This window comes from Danio rerio, chromosome 23, assembly GCF_052040795.2.
Source record: "Danio rerio strain M-AB ecotype USA chromosome 23, GRCz13ab, whole genome shotgun sequence".
Lineage (NCBI taxonomy): Eukaryota > Metazoa > Chordata > Actinopteri > Cypriniformes > Danionidae > Danio > Danio rerio.
The window spans coordinates 10,109,781-10,135,282 of NC_141043.1; the positions used below are offsets into that span (position 1 = coordinate 10,109,781).

Genomic DNA, 25,502 nt, shown 5'->3' on the forward strand with positions numbered 1-25,502 from the left:
TACCACATACATTGACTGGCCACCTTATTAGGTACACCTTACTAGTACCGGGTTGGACTCTCTTTTGCCTTCAGAACTGACTAAATCGCTCGTGGAATAGATTTTACAAGGTACTGGAAATATTTCTCAGAGATTTTGGTCCATACTGACATGATAGCTTCACGCAGTTGCTGCACATTTGTCAGCTGCACATCCATGACTCGAATCTCCCTTTCCACCACATCCCAAAGGTGCTCTATTAGATGGAGGAGGCCATTTGAGTACAGTGAACTCATTGTCATGTTTAAGAAACCAGTCTGAGATGATTTACGTTATCCTGCTGAAGGTAGAATGTTGTAACACATAAGACCAGGCAACATTTTTCCAATCTTCTATTGTCCAATTCTGTGTGAATTGTTTGCCTCAGTTTCCTGTTTTTAGCTGACAGAAGTGCCACCTGGTGAGGTCTTCTGCTGCTGTAGTCCATCCGCCTCAAGGTTAGGCATGTATTGCATTCAAAGATGCTCTTCTGCATACCTCGGTTGTAACCAGTGCTTATTTGAGTTACTGTTGCCTTATTAGCTCAAACCAGTCTGGCCATTTTCCTCTGACCTCTGGCATCGACAAGGCATTTGCGTCCACAAAACTGCCGCCAACTGGATATTTTTCGGATTATTCCCTGTAAACCCTGGAGATGGTAGTGCGTGAAAATCCCAGTATATCAGCAGTTTCTGAAATACTCAGACTAGCCTGTCTGGCACCAATAACCATGCCACATTCAAAGTCACTTTTAATCACATTTCTTCCCCGTTCTGATGCTCAGTTTGAACTGCAGCAGATCGTATAATGTCTACATGCCTAAACGCATTGAGTTGCTGCCATGTGATTGGCTGATTAGCAATTTGTGTTTACAAGCAGTCGGACAGGTGAACCTAATAAAGTGGCCAGTGAGTGTATAGTTCCTCACCCAATAAATGGCTAAACTAAAAATATCTTATTAGATTTTGTCAGATTTTAAATGCAAAAAGCTTTTTTTTTACCTTCTCAAGAGTGCTCAGATCCATGGGGTGAAATATATACTCGGCATAATCCGGGTGCTGATCCAGTGACACTGGCTTCTGAAATGGTTCGGTCTGACGAAACCAATAGTTCATAAAGAAACACAGCAGCAGCAAAATCAATGAACCACTGTTACACTTAAACAGACACTGTCAAAATGAAAGCATGGTGTGATTAAATAATTTGACTCACCCCTGGCTGTTTCATCTTCTGCAGTGCAAACTTCAGCAGGTAGGACAGCTGCTCCAGATTCAGCATGGTCATTGCTTTACTCTGAGTTTCAATGCATTCAGCCACTGTTATTTTCTGAAGCAGAAAGTGAAATCACTGTACTGTTTATGTAAATCACACACACACACACACAGGTCATAATCATTCATGTGTAGTCAGGCATTCTTGAAAAGTGCATTGTGCTAATATGTTAATATATATGAAAGTGTATATGTTAATTTCAAAGTAAATATATATTAATAAAGTGAATTAAAATACAATTATTTATAACTTAAAAGGAATAAATCTTATTATATCTAATGGTGGTAAAATGAATTAAACTGAATTTCATTTGCTATAAATGATACATGTAATATTATGATGTACAATGATACATTGTACATTATGCATTGTAATACATTGATGCTAGTTGTAAAAATTAGCATCTGTACCAGAACAAACTGACTTGTGTTCAAAGTTCAGATTTCAAGATATATTAGGATTGAATATATTAGGAGTGTTGTCAGAGCAAATATCTGTACCTCAACACAACAAATTCAAACTGTTTGGCAAGTTTCTGAATAGTACCATTCATAAGCAAAAGCTTTTTAGCAAAGTAGCTAAAAGTGATAACAAGCTTTTTACAATTAGCTTTCTAAAACCCAGTGAGACTGTGCTGTAGTTGCCCATGTAGGCGGCTTCCTTTATAAACAGCACACTAACTGATAAAGAACTGTCTGATATCACATACGCTTTAAAGAGGAAGAAAGCAATTTTAAAAAAATATAGCGATCAAGGAAGACTGACAGATTTTAGTTCGCGGTTAGCATGTTGCTAAGCTAATAAACTTAACAGCTCTGCTTTGAATGAAACAGTCATTTAGTCACACAGTTGAACTACCTTAAGGTTCCCATTTTCTGTATTTAATACAATGTGTATTTATAAATCACCATTCTTTAAAAATAGTTTGCATTTTTGTATAAAAAAAACATACTGTGACTCTAAAGAACATGTAAAGAAATGTAGGTTTTGTATAGCTTTATGTATTTATTATCTTTAAAGAAATAGTTTGTCCTTCAGAACACAAAAGATGCCAATCTGATGAACCAGATATTAATAGCTAAAAGGATATTTTGAGAGTATTTTTGTCCATAAAATTAGACATGTTCAAAAATTAAAAAATAAAATAACTTTTTTTTTTTTAGGATATATTATTATACTTATTAATGATTTGAAATGGCTTTTTTTATTTGAATTTTGGCTCCAAGTTTTAGCTTTTACTTCTATTCATCTTTGAGTTTTAGTAATGCTAGTACTTTCCACATGTTTCATTTTTACATCTGATATTCACATTTTATTTTATTTGTTTCAATTTACGAAAACTGTTTTATTCCGTTAATTATAACACTAATTTGTAATGACATGAAGATGAGTGAATAACTAAGATTTGTTTATTTGTTGTGAACTTTTTGGTGAAAGGGGCTTTAAACCTATACACAATTTAAAGAACAAGTTTTCATATTTAGGCATTCATACACAGTACAACAGTATTTTGAAGATCTGAAAATGCAAACTTTTGAAGAAAAATAAATAATTGATTAAACAATAAAAGAAAATAATATATTCTTCATCTCGATTTTGTGAAACCTGATGGTGGTTTCGCGTATCTAAACAAAAAAAAGAAATTTTTTGCATCTTTAATGCATCATTGTTATATAAACATCCACATTTTAAATCAACTTCCACATTAGAAATGTGCCTACGCCACAAAATGAGCAACCAGCTCTTTAGGTTTTGAACAGCACCTAAATTTCCATCTGACCAGTATTTATTGCCATATATCACACGGCAATCTGGAGTACTTGATTCTGATTGGTCAATCACAACATTCCAAAGTATGTTATTCCCAGATAACAACCACTTAGACTAATATTACAGGCTCATCTGGGTATGCTTTTGCTTGTCTGTTAGGCCATCACTTTTGACAGTTTGGCACCATCTTGTGACTGAATAATACGTAGGTTAGTACATGCTCAATTCAGCCATTTCAGTTAGCTTTGCTTTTACTGAAAGAATTAATAAACTATTACGACTTAAGTCAGATTTTTACGTTTTGCAGTAGCTGTGTTATAAGCAGGATAAAGTGTATCCAGGCGGGTGTTTTTTTTATTTATTTTTTTAATAAATCAATTTAGTCATTCAATACATGTCATTCGTATCGTTTGGGGAACAAATTCTCGGGGGGAGGGTCTATGATCAAACAAGACTTTCTGCATATTTTGTGTGATTCTAATGTTTAGAAATGAAACTAAAAAGACAGCTGTTGTTTATTTTTACAGGTGATTCCTCATATGAAATTTAAATATATGCTTGGTCGAGCTATTTAGGAGGATTTGATGTTTCACCAACTAAACAGTATGGCCAAGTGGCGTTTTAAAGATCGCCAGAGTGAAATGACTTGCCTTAACGTAACTTCGGTCTTGTACAACATTCTGCGATAACAATCGCCTGGATGTACTTTATCCCTTACGTGAAGTAGCTCTAGACACTCTTGAACACATTATAATGTAAAACTTTACAAAAAACAATTCAGACGCAATCCAGACACAACAGTACCTCGCACTCTGGACAGAACCAGTCACCCTCCGGCTCAGCGGCCAGTTTGAGGCACTTGGCGTGGTAGACGCGCGGGCAGAGCTCACAGCAGAGCACCTGGCCCTCGCGGTGGCACACCCAGCAGTAGAAGTCATTCCTTCCGTCCTGCGGTACAACATCAACAGGGTCTGTGGTGAGTGCGGGCTGCTTGACATAGTAAAAGGGACCATGTCTGAGCTCACACTGAAATGCAGGCAAGAGAGACAGGGCAAGGGGTCAAATCACAAGCCACAACACTCGCAGGGGAAACATAGCAAGGCACTGCAATAAAATCAAGCATGGACAGGTAAGCAGTCACATGACCACTGGGTCAAAAGCAGCACACTGGAAAGACAATGAGCACATTTACATGCACAGCAGTACGCCAGAAACTCAAAAATCAGCTGACTGAAGGAACCAATTGTCCTTATTTACATGCAAATTAATAACCTGGTAATCCAAGTAAACTGTTTATTAATAAGAAAAAAGTTCATCTCCCAGCAGTGTTGTGAAAATTTACTAATTTGCATAATTTTAACCTCAGGTTTTTCAATTGTGAAAATCAGTTTACATATTTTATAAATCATTAAAAACTGAGGAAGAGTTTTGCTATGTTAGTGGTAAACTTATTACCCAAATATGGACTCTTTTCAAAAGACTGCTATGACTTATTTAATAATCAGCATCTTAAATACTTGCAAATTTTAATATTTCAAATTTTATTTAAAATGTATGAACATTTATAAAGCTATACTTTGTAATATATCATCTAATTTGCATCAAATTACAGAAAAAAAAATCTAATTACCGCTTACGCAAGGTCTATCTAATGCAGTGTCTATGGGGCGGGACAGTAAAGTTGACGTTTTCTCTTCTGGCTACCGTTATCAGTCTCACACAATTTGAAATCTAAAAGTTTTGAAAACACAATCTCCGAGATTTTCTTATATTATTTGAGCAAGTAGGAATGCAAAAACATATATTTGTTGTACTCTCTAAGCTCTAAGTTCGCCCAATTACGACGACTTCCAAAGCTGAGAAATTTAGAAATGTGAAAAGGGTCCACTATCCTATCAAGCAGCATTTTGATTATATTTCCATTGCTGCTGCATGAGATGAGAACACATTTATTTAAGTCTTTGTATTAAGAAAGCATCTAAGTTTATGTTATATTTCCTCTTCGCATAAACACTTGCTAAGTCTGGACACACTTTAGCATGCAGTAAGGGCACATTCCTGACACAGGTTTTTCAGTAGTTGCACCTAGACTGTGAAACCGCTTATGTAAGAGCAGCTTCAACTATTTAATATATTGGTTAAAAAACACATTTATTATCTCAGGCATTTCATTTTACTTGGTATTGAGGGATGATATTGAATTTTACTTTAAATGTTAATATTGTACCCTTTGTAAATAATAATAATAATAAAATAGTAAAAATAATAATAATGATAAAACAAATTACTGCCCGTTTCAAACGTTTATTTACAATGAAACAGCTCCAGATTAACATTTTTAGTAATTTTGAGTTTTCACATCCCAGTGTTGACAGGTATAGATTACTATGGAGGTCAATGGCAACTTCTGTTTTTGGAAATAACTTCTCTTGTGTTAAACAAAAGAATGAATGTCAAACAAGTTTGTAGCAATTGAAGGGCGAGTAAATAATGAACGAATTTTCATTTTTGGGTGAACTATGCCTTTAAGCAATTTATGACCTGACTCCGATAAAGAAAAAACACACAGCGCTTAGCACATCTACATGGTCAGCTTTTGATTATAAGGCATGATCAAGTTAATAACGTGCATATAAACACACTCACTGTAGGATTTCATTGCCATAAACACACTTCATGACTGATGTGTGATCTGAGAACCATGTGGTTCCTGAGATCAAGTGTGTTTAGCAAAGATCGGAACGGAATCCTGAATTAACATATATGATGCCAAATACAGACGAGCAGGATGACTTTAGACAAGAATTTATACAATGGAAGTGTTGCACATTACTAATTATCACTAGCATTTCCCAGTACTGGTTTGCAGCTGGAAGGGCATTCGCTGCATAAAAAATATGTTGGAATAGTTGGCGGTTCATTCCACTGTGATGACCCCTGATAAATAAGAGACCAAGTTGAAGGAAATTGAATGAATGATTGTAGTCATATAAATTTGCATGCTATTTCTAGATAAAACTAGTAAGCAAATCTACATTTGGCATCTTTCATGAAACTTTGTTGATATGCATTGCAACACACCACCACAATGACAGCACAACACTTGATCTTTAGCGGTTATTATGAAGGGAATAAAGAGTGGGACACCCCAAAAAAGCATTTAGACATCTGATATTTAATACAAGCTTCATCTGAAACCAAATTATTAGTAGTGAAAGCAAGAATCTAACTTCCCCTGAGCTGTTTTTGATGTTTATCAATTGATCTGTACACTTTCGTCCTGATAATTTGAGTCAGTTTAAGACTTATTCATGTAAAGAAATTACTCACTAGTTGTAGTAATGATGAATTAAATCAATGCAAGTTAATACAATTGCAAATAGTAATCTTTTTTTAATGTTCTGTTCATTTCACTAAAATATTTAGCCTGCACACATGTCTGTTTAACTGTCTAATAAATAAATAATGTTTTCTTATGCATCAAATCATTCGAATGATATTAGTAGACCACGTGGCATTAAAGACTGGATGCTAAAAATTCAGTTTAACAGGGAAAATACTTTGCAAGTAAATCAAAATAGATATCAAAACGGTCATATTATTTAAAAATATAACAACTTGGAAATTAAAGCTCTTTAAAAGCATTTTAAAATCGAACTGACATCTAAATAGTACACAAACATTTGAAATTTTTACTTTATAATAAATGCACTATTTTAACATGTGAAATGGGAAATTCTTTAAATTAAACCTCACTTAATTTTAGGTTTATCCAATCAAATTCCCTAAACACACAACAAATATATATTTCACCCCCAAAATACTAAATGTATTTATTGTTTTATGCTCTGTGAAACACAGAAGATGATTTATTTTGCTTGTCACTTTGTTTTTTCAAATGATTTTGTCCAGATTTTGCTTAATGCACCTCAGCTAAAATATAAATATCTTCTTTTGTGTATCATAGAATATTTACAACAGCATGAGGTTAAGTAAATTCTTTATATTTGGTTCTGTTATTCGTTTAATTATGCAAGCTGCATCCAAATGCTTTTTGAGACCACCATAGCTCATAGGAGAGAAATCCCCACAAGGGGTCGACTTTGTTCATGCAAATCAGTAATAGCACTTTGGTCCCTCATTGTGACCAGCGTTTTATCATTTACAACTATAAACCAACATCAAACATGTGGGTCAAAGATACAAAGGGGTTTTCAAGCGTCAAAACAAAATGCCTAAATGTGTAAATTAGAACATGTCCTTTTTAAATTTGAGTTTTCAGGAAAAAAATTAAGACTATCATACCTTTATTTTTACCATGACATAGATAAAACACCCACTAAAATGTTATTCTGTGTGTAACAATAGATATCATACCAAAAGTATTTAGAACAAGAATAATTTGTTGATATTAAAAGACTAATTAATTTATACTTTCAGCAAGAAGTTTTAATCATTCAAAATATAGTTAATAATGATAATAAAAAATATATATTTAGTATAATTGCTTATTCTTTTATATATTTGAATAAGTATAAGCATGTTGTAAAATAATTTACATTTTGCGATGAATGGCAATGGATTATTTCACCCCGAAATTAATAAATAATACATTTATTTAAACTACAGACACTTCACTTGGATTTACAATCCATGTGAAGTTTTTTTATTTCAGTATGTTGATGTTCTTCCAACTGAAATGGTATATTGACTAGGGAGTGGGGCTAACGGTCAGAGGGGCTTGACTTACAAGATTGTGGCTGAATCAGTCAAAATAAATTACATTAGAGAAAGGCCACCACCTCAAAAACAGAAATGGATTGTCAGTCTTTGATTGAAGATTCCCAAAACAAACATTTTGTTTTTCAGTAGCTTAACTTGCATGTATTAATTGTTCACATGAAGAACAACACTAGCTATGCTAATCCAAAAATGCAAATGTCACATAAAAGATTTGCGAATTAAGCAGCGTTTCCATTTAATGAGTCTAAATCGTCACTTCATGATTAACTGGCGCCAAATATAAATGGTAAAACTAAGTTTACTGCGGTAGGAGAAGCTGCGTGAATCTTTTCTTTATAAAAGAAATGACTTGCGCTTTAGAAGATACGTAATAAACATGTGGTGGCGTTTGAAGGCGTAAGACGCGAAGCACAGATGCTTTTGACAGTTCTGGAGGTAATTAATTATGAATAACACTAATACTGAAATGGTTACAGCATTTTAGAATGACCAAAACAACACTTAATCTCCTAGGGCTTAGTGGCCACATACGTGGACAGCTCATTTTGGCTCTTAAGTGGCTATTTAAAATACTTTGAATGTTTTAAATTTTGTTACAGAAATACAGTGTCATCCTGCAACTGTTTCGCAGCATATGAAATGTCCCAAACACTATTTTTAGCTGTCCAAAACTGGTAAAAAAAAAAACAGTTTTTACTCAAAAAATGGTTATGTTATATATTTTATGTAAATTCAGACTAGAAGTCTGCATATAAATGCAATAAACTTCCAAATAAAGCACGGAGCGGTCAGTAACTAGTTTAATTTTGTATGGGAGCGGGCGGTCTAACAATATCGCTCCCTACTCCCTAGCGAGCAAGCACGTGTATGTATGTGTGTGAATGAGACAGCGAGTGTGTGTGTGTGTGTGTGTGTGTGTGTGTGTGTGTGTGTGTGTGCGAATGAGAGAGAGCTTTGTGCTGCGTGTGTGTGTGTGTGAATGAGAGAGAGAGAGAGAGTGATGCCTATGCGTGTATGTCACTTGCTTGGTGCTTTTGTATGTGTGTGTGTGTGTGTATGTATGCGTTTATACAGACAGCTTGTTGGCTGTCTGGACTCTGTAAAGCTGGGTGGTTTTCGGTCCTTAGCGGGAACGGGCGCGGCTGGTAGAAAACGGGGCGGGGCGGACAGTGGGACAACAAATGCTGAATATAAGCAGAATCGGTCGGGTTCTGGCTAAAACCTGGCGGGAGCGGGATTTAAAATTAGTCTTACACAGATCTCTAATTCGGACCACATTCCACATATATGGACAGAATTTTTCTCTAAAAGTACATCATATTAAAAGATGATACTTAGGTTTTATTCTAATTAGGTTCCAATAGGCCCAAATAGCAGAGGGGGAAAAAAAAGTAAAACACCTTCGGCCTTAAGAGGTTATGATGTTTTACAATGTGCTCAGCCTGCTGGTTTATCTATTAACACATTTTATATCATCACATGATCTCTTATAACAAAAATCACATGACTTTAATGCGCACACTGGAATTTGTTTGGTAAAAGTGTTTCTATCAAAGTTTATGCGCATCTTTTCTTATGGAATAAAAAGTTTATCCTACTCAGTTATGCTCATGTTTTTTATGTGCACTTTCAAAATTTATGCGCATCTTGGATCCAAGGTGCGCAAAAAAATAGGTGGATGGTAACATAGCTACTGTAACCAAAACAATCATTTTTGATTTTGATTCTATGTGGACTTTAAGAAGCTTTTTGTGTGCAAACAATTTTTAATACATTTTATTTGACGCAGAAACCAAAAATATCTTTGACCCACATAAACAATCAACCCTGAATTGGTCATTTGAATAGAAAAATGCAAGAAAATGCAAAAGTACACAAGAAAAAACAAAAGCATGACGTATAAACAGAAAGTCTGATAATGTTTGTTTTTTTTCATTCATCATTTGAATGGAAAGTCTTTGCTCAAACCAGAACAAAAGGATGAAGATGAGAGCAGTGGAGCCTGTAAGAAAACATACTTGATCTTTATTGCTGTTGACTAATCCTGGTTTCTTCTTCTTCTTTGTGGGACTGGGTGACGTGTCGGAGGGAGAGTGTCCATTTGAGGAATGTGGAGGACTTGGTGCTTTTCTCTTCTTCTCTGTTGACTCTACATCAGAGACGGCTGCACAGAAAACCAAAAACTGCTTAATTATGCAAAGCCTACCTTAATAATACACCCAGGGTTCCCTCTCTAAACCAAATGTCAAATTTGTTGACCTTTTTCCTGAGTTTCAATGACTAATAAGCTGAATTTCCCAAACTTTTAATGAATAGAAAAAAATAATCAGCTTTAGTATCTCTATAGAATTTAGCGAATTTGCATAATATTTAAGAAAGTTTTAATTGGCACAAATAACCTTTAGACAGCAAGGACACTTACAATTCCTTCTGTGCCGTCTGCATTGCTTTGAGTTTAAAAACATTATAACAGAGTATATGAAGAGTTGTCATACAGTGACCCACTTTAGATGCATCAGGTGACATTACTGAAAAGCAAATTCAGCCAATGCCTATTTGAACAAGGCTACGTTCATTATATCAAATCACTAAAATTGACATTTTTAACATGATGTTGTTGAAGAAATGTTAACAGTCATTTTAGTAGATATTTAGTAGGCTTTATATGATTAAGAAGTAAATACTTTCTCTCTTTGTTCCTCTCAGAGTTACTTTTAATACGAAGTAAGTAATGTGTATTTATATAGTGCATTTATCGTGCATGGCCATACACACAAAGTGCTTCACAACCATGAGGGGGGTCTCTTCACACCACCACCATTGTGCAGCATCTACTTAGATGATGCAACGGCAGCCACAGAACAATGCCGCTAGTGCGTTCACACACACACACATGCTATAGGTGGAAAAACAGTGATTCGGTGCCAATTCGATGAATGGGAATGATTGGGAGGCCATGATGTGTAAGGGTTGATGGAGGGAATTTGGCCAGAACACTGGGGTTACACCGCTACTTTTTACGAAAAGTGCCATTGCGTTTTTTTGACCACAAAAACCAGGATCTTGGTCTAACGTCTCATTTGAAAGACGGCGCTCACTGACAGTATAGTGTCCCCTTTACTTTACATGGGGCATTAGGATCCACACAGACCACAGGTTGAGCGCCCCTGCTGGCCTCACTAACGCCACTTCAAACAGCAACCTAGTTTTCCCATGTAATCTCCCATCCAGGTACTGACCAGGCTCAGCCCTGCTTAGCTTAATAGAGTAATCGGTCTTCGGCTCCTGGGTGATATGGCTGTGACCAATAGTCTTTGAGACAAAAACAATGTAATTAAAAACTAAGAAAATATAACTTACTAAATTAATAAATGAAACTAAATTTCTGTTTATTTATACAGAAAAAGAACACCAAATTCTGCAAACAATGCAATAAATTGAGAAATTTTGGTAGCAAATCAGTTTTTTTTGACTGCAATTTCAGAATCTCGTCTTTTGCGTACTAATTTTTTAGCAATTTGGCATTAAATTGCACATGGTGACTACCTGCATGTGTGCTTGTTTGAATAAGTGCGAGTGAAAACAAGCCAGCAAGACTGTACGGGGTTAGGCAGACAATTAGAAGGTTATGTTTCACTGAATACATTTACATGGACATCGGTAAGATTATTTACCTTAATCTGTTTATTTATTTATTTATTAATTGCCACATCAACAACTTATGGCTATTTCATGGCAAGATGTGTATACATAAAAATAGTACATGATAAAAACAAATTCGTATTACAATAAAAAGTTTTTTTAGTAAAATTTTTGCTAAATAACTTAAGATTCTTTCTGGTGGTACCTTTTTAAAAATGTCTATCAAAGTACTCTCCCTATAAAAATTGTCTAATGGTTTTCAAACTTTTACATTCCAACAAAATATGTTTCATGGTAAGAGCAGCTTGGCAGTAATTACATTTAGGTGGTGCTTTGCTATTCAGTATATACAAATTGAGTCAACAGAATGTCCAATTCGACATCTAGTGTAGACAGTTTGTTCACGCTTGGTGTCAAAATTATCATTTGCAAAGTGTCGTTCATTTATTTTCAGGTTTATTTCCTGATATTCTGTGTCCCCTTTCGTTTGCCATGTTTTGTTTATTTCCAGACTAATTGTATAGGTAGGTTTTTAGGTTTTACCTTAATCCAAATAAAGCAATAATATAACTAGGGATTTTTATATGAGCTGCTTTAAGAACGTTTCTTTCAGGTTCCCGTTTTACATGTTTTAGTACATAGACCGATTAATGTCATTATGTCACCAAGCTCCATAACGCTTCCTTTGGAGTTTCACGTAATTTTGTTTCAGGTACTGGATGAAAGTATGAAGTAAGGACTAGTTGTAGAGTGTTGTTTTAATGGAATTTGACACCGAACGCTGTACTAAAAGTAACCTTCCACATTTCACAGACAGAATAAAAGTGTGTTAAGTGATGATGATGATGGCGGGTGTGACGAGTCTCCAAGAGTTCCGTGTCTGTGTGTATGCGCAGTTGGAGATGTCTGTACTGACTTTGTAGGTATAGAGAATGCTGTCAAACAGTTGTGTGTTTATGGAAAATTCTGGCTTAAAATGCGGTGGAAAATCCTACATGATAGTAATAGTTTTATTCAGGGGTTTACATGTCTGTACAGCACTTCAATAATGCAACTAAAATAGGAATACTCCATGTCTTAATTCAATTTGTGTTTAATTCGATTATGATTCAGATTAATGTCATCCAAAATCTCTGTTTACATGGGAGACTCTTAATCAGAGTATTGTCTTAATCACATTAACAAATTGGTGTATAGGTGTCCATGTAAACGTACTTGCTGCTTGCATTTAGTGACATAATGCTTTGGGAAAAGGGGCACAGTGGTTCGCACTGTCGCCTCACAGCAAGGTCACTGGATCGAGTCCCTGTTGGGCCAGTTGGAATTTCTGTGTAGAGTTTGCATGTTGTCCCTGTGTTATAGTGGGTTTCCTCCAGGTGTTCCGGTTTCCCCTACAGTCCAAAGACATGCGCTATAGGTGAATTGGATTAACTAAATTGGCTGTAGTGAATGTGGGAATGTGAGAGTGTAAGGGTGTTTCCCAGTATTGGGAAGGACTGGAAGCGCTGTATAAAATATATGCTGGAATAGTTGGCGGTACATTCTGCTGTGGTGACCCTTAATAAAAAAAGGGATATAGCCAAAGGAAAATGAAGGAATGAACTGATGAATTGTTGGGAAAACAAAGTGTGTGGGTGCCATCGATTACAGCAGCTTTTACTTGCTCTTTTTTTTCCAAAAATTATTCACTTACAAATTAAGCAATGGTCAAAATATTCAGAAATATTCAGAAATTTTGTGCGCAGAAGGTACAATTTTAAATGACAAGCAAATTCTTTAATATTTTCTCCTAATACTTGGACAAAAAATAAAACATTCCCTGACTTTCAATGTCTGAAATAGACCCTTTAAAATTGAAATTCCAGAATTTCCATGGCCTGTGAGAACCCTGAACACCTCACTTGCTGTGATTGTGGCCTTTGATTGTGACCTTTCAAAGACAACACCAAAAATACATCAAATCAAACGCCTGACTAACCCACTAACACAAAGCTCCAGATACTAACAAACAACTGCCATGATGAAAGAGGAAATCACATGCCACGTTTGATGTGGCTCATTCATTTCATCTTGAGTATTGAACTCTCACAATCGCACATCTAAATTTGGAGTCTTTTATGTAAGATTAAAGCACATTTTTAGAGGCCAAATCAAATTCATACATCAAAAGGAGTCAAAATCGTAGAATAAAGTGGGGGAAAAATACCTTTGGGTGGCACGGACACCTCCATCCCGTCAACAGCATCGGACTCCGTCTTTACTTCCTCCACAGCCGAACTAAATGAAGTAGAGAGAGGGAGAGCAAAGGAAAATGCTGGAATAAGACACTGAAATCTCATGAGGTCTACCCCTGAGATAAAAGACTTGGGTGATGTAATCTAATCTCCAGAGTTATGTTGTTGTTCTTTATAGCAATTGTCCTCCATTCCAAATCTCAACCACTTTTGCTATGGTAAAAAAAAAAGACACTGAGAACGACATGCTTTTTCCGGGCAGTGCTGAAACAGACCGAGGGCCTGTAGAGGAAATTTACAAGAGGATATTAAGTGTTTTAACCTAAGGTCATTTGGCAAGGCATAAACTCTCTCTCTCTCTCACTGTGTCTAGTTATAGAGCAACACCTCCCTCAGATGAAGCAAACATGTTCATGGGGAATATATTGCTGTGAATAGGTACACTCACTGGGGATTACCACGAAGACAACGACTTCTGAACAGTGGCTTTAAGTCAGACTCAGTCTACTTCTGGTCTGAGAGGATTTGGCTTTACCAAAGTTCAGGCATAATACCATCAGCTTCTGACAGTGATGCATGAAAATGTAGCCTATACCTGATGGTATTTACATTAGGTTCATTAGCTATGAGTAGGCCCACGTAGATCGCCGAATCAATTGATTCACTTGTGTAAATTTGTGTAAATATATGTCGTTTTTGAGTTTTTACATTTGTTTCAGTATACTCTTATTGAATAATATGCAAATGTTTAGATGATTTATGAACAATTCAGTTTATAAACTAATTTTATCAGTTTATAACTAACTTTACTAGATATATGCAAGACTTACCGAAGATTAGTTTGCCAAACAAGTGGTTCTAAATGAATGTGAATTGTAAACCTTAAAAAAAAATGTTTTTATTCATGTCTCAAGTATTTAGTTACTATGCTCTCAAAATAATTCCACAGTTTTTACCAAAATAGCAAAATAAATCTGGGTCATAGATTTCCTCTGCCTTGCCGTCTGAAAAGAAACATGCAAGAAAGGCAATATAGGAACAGACAAGATTTTGAAGTAAACCAAAATAAGGCGGTTTAAGATTCAGCATTTAAACTAAATTTCTAAACCAGTTAAATTAATATTTCAAATCAATTTAAATACAACAAAAGTAAACTTACAATATAACATATTTTCCATTGAATGATTCAACATGAACAAATGAAATATGATCAATTAAGCTTATTAACGAATAAGTGTTACAATTAATCATTCATTTTAAATTCAACAACCAACAAACAAAGACAAAATTTATTAAAAATAGTAAATTTGATGGGTCTAAAACTGGGCTTTGCTAAAATCTTTAAAAATTTAAATAAATAGAATATTATTATTGTTTTCTTTGTTTCTTTATCATGAGCATCATAAAATGTTAACCATGAAACAAAGTTTCCCCAAACTACCAACTACAACTACCAAGAGAAGGACAGAAAGTGCTTCTTCACCATGATACAATGCAAAAAGTGCTCGAGACCAAGAGCTCAGATACTAATAGATATCTTAACCCTTGTGCACTGTTCCAAGTTTACTACTCTTTTGTTATGTTCGAAATTATACCATCCACTTAATTAAACTGCTGTAAAAATGTATCAGACAAATGTTGTTTTACATTGTTTTGCATAAATCTGTCTATCAACCCCAGTCCTGTTTAAAAATACTATATTGTTTAGAAAATTACAGGATTTTAACTCTTTAATTGCCAAATTCATAAATCTGGTCACTGATTTAATAAAGACAAAAAAAAAACACACAAAATGATGTATTTTCTATAAAAAGTAACTTTTGAGTGAGCACAGCCATTTGTAAATTAACTTTCAGTCTGATTCCAAGTATTTCTTGCTGTACAAAACTAATTTAATACCGCAAACTGCTATAGCAGTTTATTATTTTATTATTTATTTATATAATATATTATTTACCAAATTAATTTAATGTTTTGTTAAAACACCATATTGTTGTAATAACAAAAAAATATTTTTTAATGCAACCAGTTTTCTGCATTTTGTTATTATTATGTCTCACACATTCACAAACTTATTTTAAAAATTAGGCCAATTGGTCTCTTTGGTTCTGTATTGGTGGCATTAGCTAGATAGTCCCACCCACAATGAAATCTCATAGGACAGATGAACATTTTGGACATTTTGAGTGTGAATTTTCAATTTGTATTGTTGCTTTTTTCTTACCATATAAAGGCCTTTAATACAAGCAAACATTTTCCAGCACAATTCTGACAATATTTGCATGAAACCGTTTGACGGTTCATATTTACCTTATTTTTCACAGATGAGGCCGTTTGCAAATGACTTCTGATTGTAGTTATTGCAAGCTGGTATTTTTTTACCATACTATTTTAACATAAAGGGTCCTATCATACACCCAGCCCGGACGTTATACTATTTTCAGACCAGTGCAACCTTAATTTTCCTGTTTTTCTCCACGTTTTTTAAATGACATCTATTTGCGGCACTTTGTGAACCCATGGGTGTTTCGGTCTTGAAAAGAGGTGTGTTAAGGCACATTGCTATTTTGAGAAAATAAAATAGACTGTGCAATAAACCAGATTCTATATACTTGTGCTGCAGATGGTCTGTTTAACTGTTTTCTCACTACTGAAGCATTCAATTTTTCCACTTACAAACTCCACCATGTAAATAGCAAATGTGCCATGGCGCAACGCAACTGACTCTTTAAGAGAATGGGCTAGATTCTCAAAACACACCCATAACTTATTAAGAAAATAAGCTCAACCCTGTTAGACCATGCGCCGGGGTGCAGACAGAGCGTATTTTTCCTTCCTTAAAATAGCAAAACTGGACACTGAACACATCCTTAATGCTTTTGCGCCCTGCACTTTAGACTTTGCACCTAGATCATTAAAATACAGCCCATAGTGTTTATTATAAGCAACAATTTGTAGCGCAAACATTTATTGCATATTTAGGTTACAATTTATTTTATCATTATTCCCTTTACGCAGCTAACGAAACAAGTCTTGCATGTTAGTTTATCTATGGGTTGAAAAACAAGGTAAATATTGAAATGTAAAGGATTTAGTTGAGAAGACTACTAAAGAGTAATTTGCACAAATAATTTAGCATTTTATGCACCATATGTAATGATTTGTAGAAAAATCTTTGTGTTTTGTTCGCCTCGTGCCCAGTACTTGGGCAAAAGAACTTCTAATCATATAGGCTTAAAATGTAATATTATGAATAAAACTTTAAATTGAAGAATCTTAACAAAATATACGGCACAAATTCAGCAATAATGTAATCAGATCATAACAATAGTTAATAAAAAAGGACAAGATAGAAGAATTTAACAACAGCAAAAAAAAAACAAAAAAAAAAAACTGACTACTTAACACTCTACTACACCATGACCACAATGAGGCCTTATTCACCACTAAAACTGAGAACCCCACTATAGTCAGTCAATCAATCAACAAAAAACCTCCTCAACCGCAAGAGTAGGACGGAAATGATGGGTACCAAAAAGAAATGCGTAAATGACAGGTGAAAGAAAAGAGGCGGACCAAGGCCAACGGCACAAACACAATCCTACAACGACCAGGCCTTGATCCTGGCCTTTGTGTAGAAGAAAGGAAAGACTAGAGAGGCTTAAAAGCCGGTAACGGATCTCTATTACATCAGGATTAGACTGACAGGATTGATCATCAGGCCACTATGAGGCCTTAGTCTTTCACTAATTTTCATTGACAGGGCCACAGTTTAACACTGCAGGGAAAAAAAAATACACGTTCTCTTGATTCTTTAGGACAAGAAAATAAAAAATTCATCAGATAAATCCAAAATGCCACATAATCTTCCACAGCGAGGAACAAAACTCACCTTTTTCACAAGAAAATATTCCAGCAAAAAAAGAAAAAAAGAAAAGTCATAAGTAATCAGCAGATTGAGTCAGAAACGACAGCAATGACATTAGGAGAAAGACTATCCGCTTCAGAAAATCTGAATTAGACATAAGATGTCTGAGAAAGAAACGCACATCTAAGTGTGTACCCAAGGGCCTGAGAGCTCTCCATTTTGGAGTTTAATGCGAGGCCGAAAGGAGCCGCATGGATGTAGTTTCACATTAGGGCCAAGTCACGTCAGAAACTCCCATCCACTAGGCCTCCCTTTTCCTTTTGGCTTCGGAAAGGTCAAGCCAACTGTGTGGCTGAAAAATCCAGATCCCTACACAGAAATCAAAGAAACAGGAAGTCCTGAGGCTGATCCGGTGAAGAGGAAGAAAAGCACCAATCTGCAAGCAAACCTGCCTCCGAAACCAGATCTTCTAGAACGATCTGAGACAAGCAGAGGTCCTCGCAAACAGACCAAATAAAGAGAAAGGCAGCTGTGAATGTGGAGATAACTGGTCAGAGAGTGAGCCGAGGTCTCTCTTTTTTTCTCTCTCTTCGCAGGAAATGAGAGTGCCTCCCTTCCCCCACCGCTCCGTTCGGCTCGAGCTCCCCTTCCCCCCTCCCTCTAGGCCACAGACGCGGGCTCTGGCACGTCCATGGCACAGGAGCTTACAGTAAACAGGGAGAACGAGAGAAAACCTTGCGTTTAGGCCAGTCTCAAGAGCCACAGCTGAGAAAAAAACAAGTCAAGTGGTAATGCACTTGAGTATCAACATGCAAACTAACCTCATGCCACACAGATGAGGCAAAACCTTCCTCTTGAGCTGTTAAAAAAAAAAAAAAGTAGTGTGGCCGCTTTGCGAATCACTTCAAGGGCAACACCGTTGCTTCCTGTCACTGATGCTGACGTCGATATGATTTGACTGCTTCTGTTGCTCTTTACTCAGGCAAAATAGCCTCGTCAAACCACTGTAGGTCATTTATTCCTCCAAGTGGAACCTAGCCGATTCTTTACAACGTCTTTTCCTTGACAAGAATCCCAGTCGCAGTGGTGTAATATCCCTGGGAACACACAAAACCTGAACTACACTGTATTAAGACAAGCTAGGTTAACAATTTACACAAATCTACACTGTAAAAAATGCTGGGTTCCACACAATTCCCACATCTAGTCCCAACACAAATCGTTTTTACAAATTTAAGTGGATTAAACAGAATTATTAAGTTGTCCCCCCCCCAAAAAAAAGAAACATAAGAATTGTGTTGTTCCAACTCATTTTAAACAAGTAGTTTGAACAAGCAGCAAAAGTCTTTTTTGAGTGTAGGCAACTATATTGTGATAGCAATTACAATAATTGTCCATAATTACAAGAGCCAATTCACAAACCATTTGCTGTTTGATAAACAGGCGAAATATGATACGTATTGGATGGGGTTTTTGAAACGCTGCCATAAATATCATTAGAAGGGCTAAGGATCCTTTGGGAATGTGGCAGGAGGCTTTTAGTCCCGTGTGGTTTGTGCTCGCTTGTTTTGTCTTTGGGATCAGCTGTGTGTGTATGTGTGTGTATATGTATGTGTTGCGGTGCTATTTTATTGTTAACTTCATCGTAAATCTTCAACCGAGATGAATAATATGCTAATTTCATCTGAATAAAAGGCGAGTTTTATGTCACAGCCTGCTCCTGCTGGGTTTTGTTCTTACACAAATTCATTTGAAACTGAAACTGAATTCAAATTTGATGCATTTCAGCTCAGCTAAAGAGCTAAAAACTAAACATCTGCTCGTAAACGGAAATGCAATCGGATCATAGTTCTGATGACCTTTAAAACCTACCATATGTCTGTTCGCATGCAAACAGACAAAAGTACATACGTTTATGCATAATCAGTGTGAAGCTGATGAACTCTTTCTACAATATAACCCACATGTCAAAAACAGTAGAACCTTAAATTACAAAATGGCATCTCTGGCTAGTCATACCTGCTCACACTATATGTGACTATACATTAAAATGCATGCAATTCAAAAGCAAAATAAATAAATAATTATTGTTGATTTACTTAATTAAATTACATCCTGAAAATAAAACAAAACACAAATGCCTTCATAATATCTAAATAATTCTTTAAATTCAACTGAAACCCTGAACAAAATCATCTGGTTAGGCATGGGCATTTATAAGATTCTGGCGGTATGATAACCTTGGATAAAAACATCACAGTTTCACTGTATTGTGATTACTTCCCTAAAACATGTTCGTTTTAAATGTCTTTCCCCTCCCTTTGAACACAATATATTTTATTTTGGGAAACATTTATAATATTTTGCAACAGCAAACATGTCAGGCTAATTGATTAAAATAAATCATTGACTTCTGCTGTCTTCATTTGTTTCAAAAACACTGAATTCTGTACAATGTAAAACGGCATCTTTGGAAATCTTTTCAGCTAGAGATACTGTTGTCCTAAAAAACATCTTGCATATATCGTAGGAACGGTATAGCAGAAAACTTTGGCAGTTTTTAAAATTCTTGACTTTTACAAACCGTGGTATACCCTAAAAACGGTTATCGTATCATGCCTACATCTGGTCCTTGAGATCTCATGATGTACTTATTAATTTTTTTAATAACTCAGCAGTGCTAATGCTCACTTCACATAATCATAGTGCTTTTGAAAAAGGCCAAGCCAAAAAAAACAAAAAAAAACCACAAACGCTGCTCACTAAGAAAATGAAAGTGAATAATTAATCTGATCAACTCTAAAACCTGTCATACGGCTTTTGCCATTGTGGCTGTCTGCATTTAGTGTCTGTATTTAAGCAAACTACGGGCCTTTGGAAAACAATTTAGAAAACACACACATATACATATATATACACACACACACACACACACATACACACACACACACACACACACACACATACACACATACACACACACACACACACACACACACACACACACATATATATATATATATATATATATATATATATATATATATATATATATACATACACACCATTTTGAGGGATGTAAACAAAAACAATGGTCCTAACGTACTTCCTGTTTTACATTTTTAATTTTTATAGTTTTCGAGAAACCAAAAAGTGTCACATATTGATAAATAATGTTTATATATATATATATATATATATATATATATATATATATATATATATATATATATATATATATATATATATATATATAAATTATTATTTTATTTTATTTTTTTTTAAATGTTGTTTTGGCAATTAAAAATCATCTATAAAAAATAATCTATGCTTGTTTTCAGACTCAAATTTGTTCCAACACTGAAAAAACCCATCCCAAAACTACATGAGATACCATCCCAAATGACCAATTACATATATTATTTAATTCCTCATGTGTTAACATGCTTAGCAATAAAGCTCTTTCAGATTCGGATAAATTCCCTACATATATATATGGACTAAAAATATGTAATATAAGTAAAAACATTTTAAATTCAGCTCTCACTCTCTCATTGGTCACTCTTGTCCTGAATTACCCATCCTGCCCCTCTGTAAAATGACCACAGCTGGGACTCCCAGCTCTCTCATAGGGCCCAAGCAGATGCCTCCATTTTCTGTGGCGTGGCTTGTGACACAAACACAGACAATGGGACAGGCAATCAGCTTACCAAAGTACATCACCCATAGCACACCCCCCTGATCCTTTACCACCACCCCCACCCCCACATGGGGCAGACCAACAGAGAGGGCACACACACACACACCACATCCAGAAATGACTGAGAATGTTTGCCACTTCAGCAATGACTGATAGCTGCCTATGTTTGCCACGAAACCATGTGACTGAGCAGCAGCACACAGGCCAAAGCTCAGGAGAGGGAGAACTGACCCCCCTCTCTTCCCCTCCTCCCTCCTCCTCTCTGCCCTGTTTTTCACAATCAGGCCTCTCTCTTTTTTTTGCTAGGCCTCCCCAGTCACTGGAGAAGCAAATCTGCAATTCAGAGTGTTAGCAGTGGATGAAAACAGAACGATGACGAGAAAGGACAGACGTAATAAAACATCAGGCTTACCTCTGTGGATGCATGGCTGAAACAGTGTAATGTCAATACTTATAAAACATGGAGGACAAGCCTTTAGACAAGGGAGGGCTCTCCTCTCCACACTCAGAGCTCAGGCCTGTCTGATCAGAGCAGGGCCGTGACTGGCTGCCCTCCCACAAGCAGGATGTAAGGCCGCGTCTGATTGGCCGAAGCGCTTCCTGAGTAATTATCTTTGTTCGGCACTGGCAGGATCAGCAGTGACTGCTGGAAAGAGCACAGAGGAGAGGGAGAGAGAAAACTAGGCCTCGTTTACTCAAAACATATGCTTGTTTATAAGGAGTCGGTGTGGAAAGGCGGCTAAGCGTCTTTTAGCTGTGTGTTCTGGGGTTAGGTTTGTGTGTTGGAGTGCTTTAGTTTGTGTTCGTGCGTGTGTGTGTGTCGATTCAGTGTGGAGCCATAGGCCTTTGTTTAATCCCTCCCCCCACCGGAGCCGCTTGAGAAACAGGAGACACTCCTTTAGTGAAAACCCAACCAGCCCTGAGCAAAAATAGTGCAGTCATTGTGACTTCCTGTGCTTGAACTGCAGCCTATTTATGAGTGACATGTGAAGCAGACCAAATACTCACACTAAAAACGAGAAATGCCATGCTGTTTTTGTGTCAGTCAGCAAAATGAACTACATTTGGATTGTATATAATGTATATAATTTGATTAGAAAGCATTTAAAGCAAACATTCTTTCAAAACTATTCAAGAAAAGATTGAATTCAACACAATATAGGTGCTAGGTGATTTCCTTACACTCTTAACCCTTGACTGCCCCACCAAAATAAATGTGGATAGCATTTCTTAACTCCTAATGCCGCTAGTTAACACACTCAATGCATTTCTTTTCAAGGCGTCGCATAATTTCTAAAATATCAGCCTCTACCAAATGGTAAATATGTCAGTTTATGGTAAAAGTACCGGAATTAATACATATACCACAAAAAAATCTGAAAATATAAAGTGTAAGACCAATTTATTTTCAAAAAAAAAAATCAAAATAAGACATTTTTGAATACTACATCATCTTTATTTTTTAATGTATGCCATAAAATATTTCAGATTCTTATTTAACATGTTTAAAACGAAAATCGAGAGTAGTAGTGCAGCAGGATTACGTTTGCTTATTTTGTAAACCAACATTATTTAAAGCAGTCAAAATAAAGGGTTAAAGTGGTGGTTCACCCAAAAATGAACATTCGGTCATCATTTACTTACCCTTCACCTAGTCAAAATCTGCTTGAGTTTCTTTCATTTAAAAGCAGATATTTTGAAAAATGATGGACCCACAGACTGCCATAGTTCCAGCAACCAGCACTCTTTTGTGTTCAACAGAAGAAAGAAACTTATAAAGCCTTAAAACGACATGAGGGAGAGTAAATTTCGAGGTACATTTCCTTTTTGGGTGATGTAACCCTTTAACTTTTAACTGCTATTCGTATTAAGGCTTTGGCACGTTAAGAGTGACTAGTATTTTTTATTAATAACATGTTTAGGCCTTCACGGCCAAAGCTTCAACTAGGCCTTAAAACAACGCTGCCTGCTCAGTTACACTGACACAACACTGACATCTACTGGAGACACAGAGCACCGATTTACAATCTGAGAAATCACCATTAGGGCTGACAGAGCAGGTTATGATCCGTCATAACTGCTAGACCAGGGGTGCCCAATCACTGTCCTGCAGGGCCGGTGTCCTGCAAAGTTTAGTTCCAACCACAATCAGACACACCTGGGCTAGCTAATCAAGCTCTTACTAGGATTCCTAGAAACATCCATGCAGGTGTGTTGAGGCATGTTGGAGCTAAAATCTGCAGGACACCGGCCCTCCAGGACTGAGTTTGGGCACCCCTGTGCTAGGCGAATGAAAATCTGTCTGAAACAGTGGTACTACTAAAAGTAAAACTCTTTAAAAGTGGATTTAGGTAAGCGAAATAGCAGTGAAATATTAACTATAGATGGAATACATGAAAATTAAATGAAAGAAATATTGCTTTGGCAATTAAATAAGCTAATGCTTAAGAAAACAATGAACTACTAAATATAACTAAAATACCACAACAACAAGAGAAAATAAAAACATTGGAGTTTTAAGTGAAGTAAAACTGTATATAAATATAAAACAAATGACAAGCGCATAACAAATAGGATAAAGCACAAATTAAAACTAATCTTATATATAAATCGCCACAGTGGAATGAATCATCAACATATCCAGCATGTTTTTATGCAGAAGACGGCCTTCCAGCTGCAAAGTATCACTGGGAAACATCTATACACTTTTACACTACAAACAATTCAGCCTACCCGCTTCACCCAAAGCGTACGTCTTTAGACTGTGGGGGAAACCAGAGCACTTGGAGGAAACCCACACGAACACGAGAGAGCATTCAAACTCCACACAGAAATGTCAACTGACCCAGCCGAGGCTCGAATCAGCGTTCTTGCTGTGAGGCGATCGTGCTACCCACTGCGCAACAATGACGCCACATTAAGACTGACTTGTATTTAATAGGAACATGTTAAGGCCTTCAAAGCCAAAAGCTTCTACCAGGCCTCAAAACAACACCGCATGCCCAGTTATACTTACACAACACTGACATCCACTGGAGACAACAAGCACTGACTCAAATATAAGAAACGGACATGGCAAGATCGGCTGCATCCAGATACTATTGAGATCTAATGTCATGTAACTGCTAGTTAGGCGAATGAAAATCTGTCTGAAACAGTGGCACAACTGAAATTAAAACTGAAATCATAATCAAAATAATACTGAAAAGTGAACAGTATAGATGAAATGGCTGAAAATTAAATAATAGACATGTTCCTTTGGCAATTACATGAAATATTAATTCATTTTATTTTTGGCTTAGTCCCTTTATTAATCTGGGGTCTCCACAACAGAACGAACCGCCAACTTATTTAGCATATGCCCTAGCTGTAACCCATCACTGGGAAACAACCATACACTCATTCACTACAGACAATTTAGCTCACCCGATTCACCTGTACCATATGTCTTTGGACTTGTGGGGGAAACCGGAGCACATCCATGCGAACGCGGGGGGAACATGCAAACTCCACACAGAAACGCCAACTGAGCCAGCCGAGGCTTAAATCAGCAACCTTCTTGCAGTGTGGCGACAGCATTACCTACTGCACCACAGTGTGGCGTTATATGAAATAATTAACAGGTAAATATAACTAAAATACCACAACAAGAGAAAATAAAAACATTGGCGGTTTAATTTTAAGTAAAGTAAAACTATATAAATATGAGACAAATCAAATGACAAGCGCATAACAAATAAGATGAAGCATAAATGTTAGATAAAAAAAAACTAATCTTGAATGTAAATGATTATATACTGTGTTGTATTGGCAGCTAAATAAACACATTTAAGCTGAAGCACTAAAATTTTTAAACTTACTTATGTTAAAAAATATAATAAAATTAAAGCACATAAAATCTGAAATAAAAATTTAAGATGTAAAAATGAGCACAAAAAATAACCAAGAAATAAAAAATAAATAAATGTTGCTTTAAAAATTAATTTAAAACTACATGCAAAACTTACAAAAAAGTGAAACAAAATGATGTAAAGGAAGGAATATGGCAATATATAAAAATCACTAAATGTAATTACAAAGCATAATCAAATCAATAAAAAGTAAATAAATAAATGTTTCCTTTGAGAATTAAATCAAACGAGCTCAGGCACTAAAATTACTAAAACTATCAAATGAAATACAGATTAATCAAATAAAATTACCAATAGGACAAAATTTTCTCATATTTAGCTACCACTCGGTCATCAGCTCAGTC

General features: G+C 35.9%; 1 protein-coding gene across 16 annotated transcripts in view; it reads right to left on the minus strand.

Moving 5' to 3' along the window:
• prkcbp1l (protein kinase C binding protein 1, like) overlaps positions 1-25,502 on the minus strand; it is an 88,918-nt gene that overhangs the window by 32,263 nt on the left and 31,153 nt on the right. The window contains exons 1-7 of one of the 16 annotated variants that reach the window (XM_087305205.1): positions 18,000-18,109; positions 17,729-17,916; positions 13,652-13,722; positions 9,822-9,967; positions 3,865-4,008; positions 1,231-1,344; positions 1,020-1,112 (exon numbers count right to left, since the gene is read on the minus strand). In XM_087305205.1, the coding sequence (XP_087161331.1) occupies positions 1,020-1,112; positions 1,231-1,344; positions 3,865-4,008; positions 9,822-9,967; positions 13,652-13,676 (522 nt within the window). In that variant the 5' untranslated portion in view covers positions 13,677-13,722; positions 17,729-17,916; positions 18,000-18,109. 16 annotated transcript variants of the gene reach the window in all.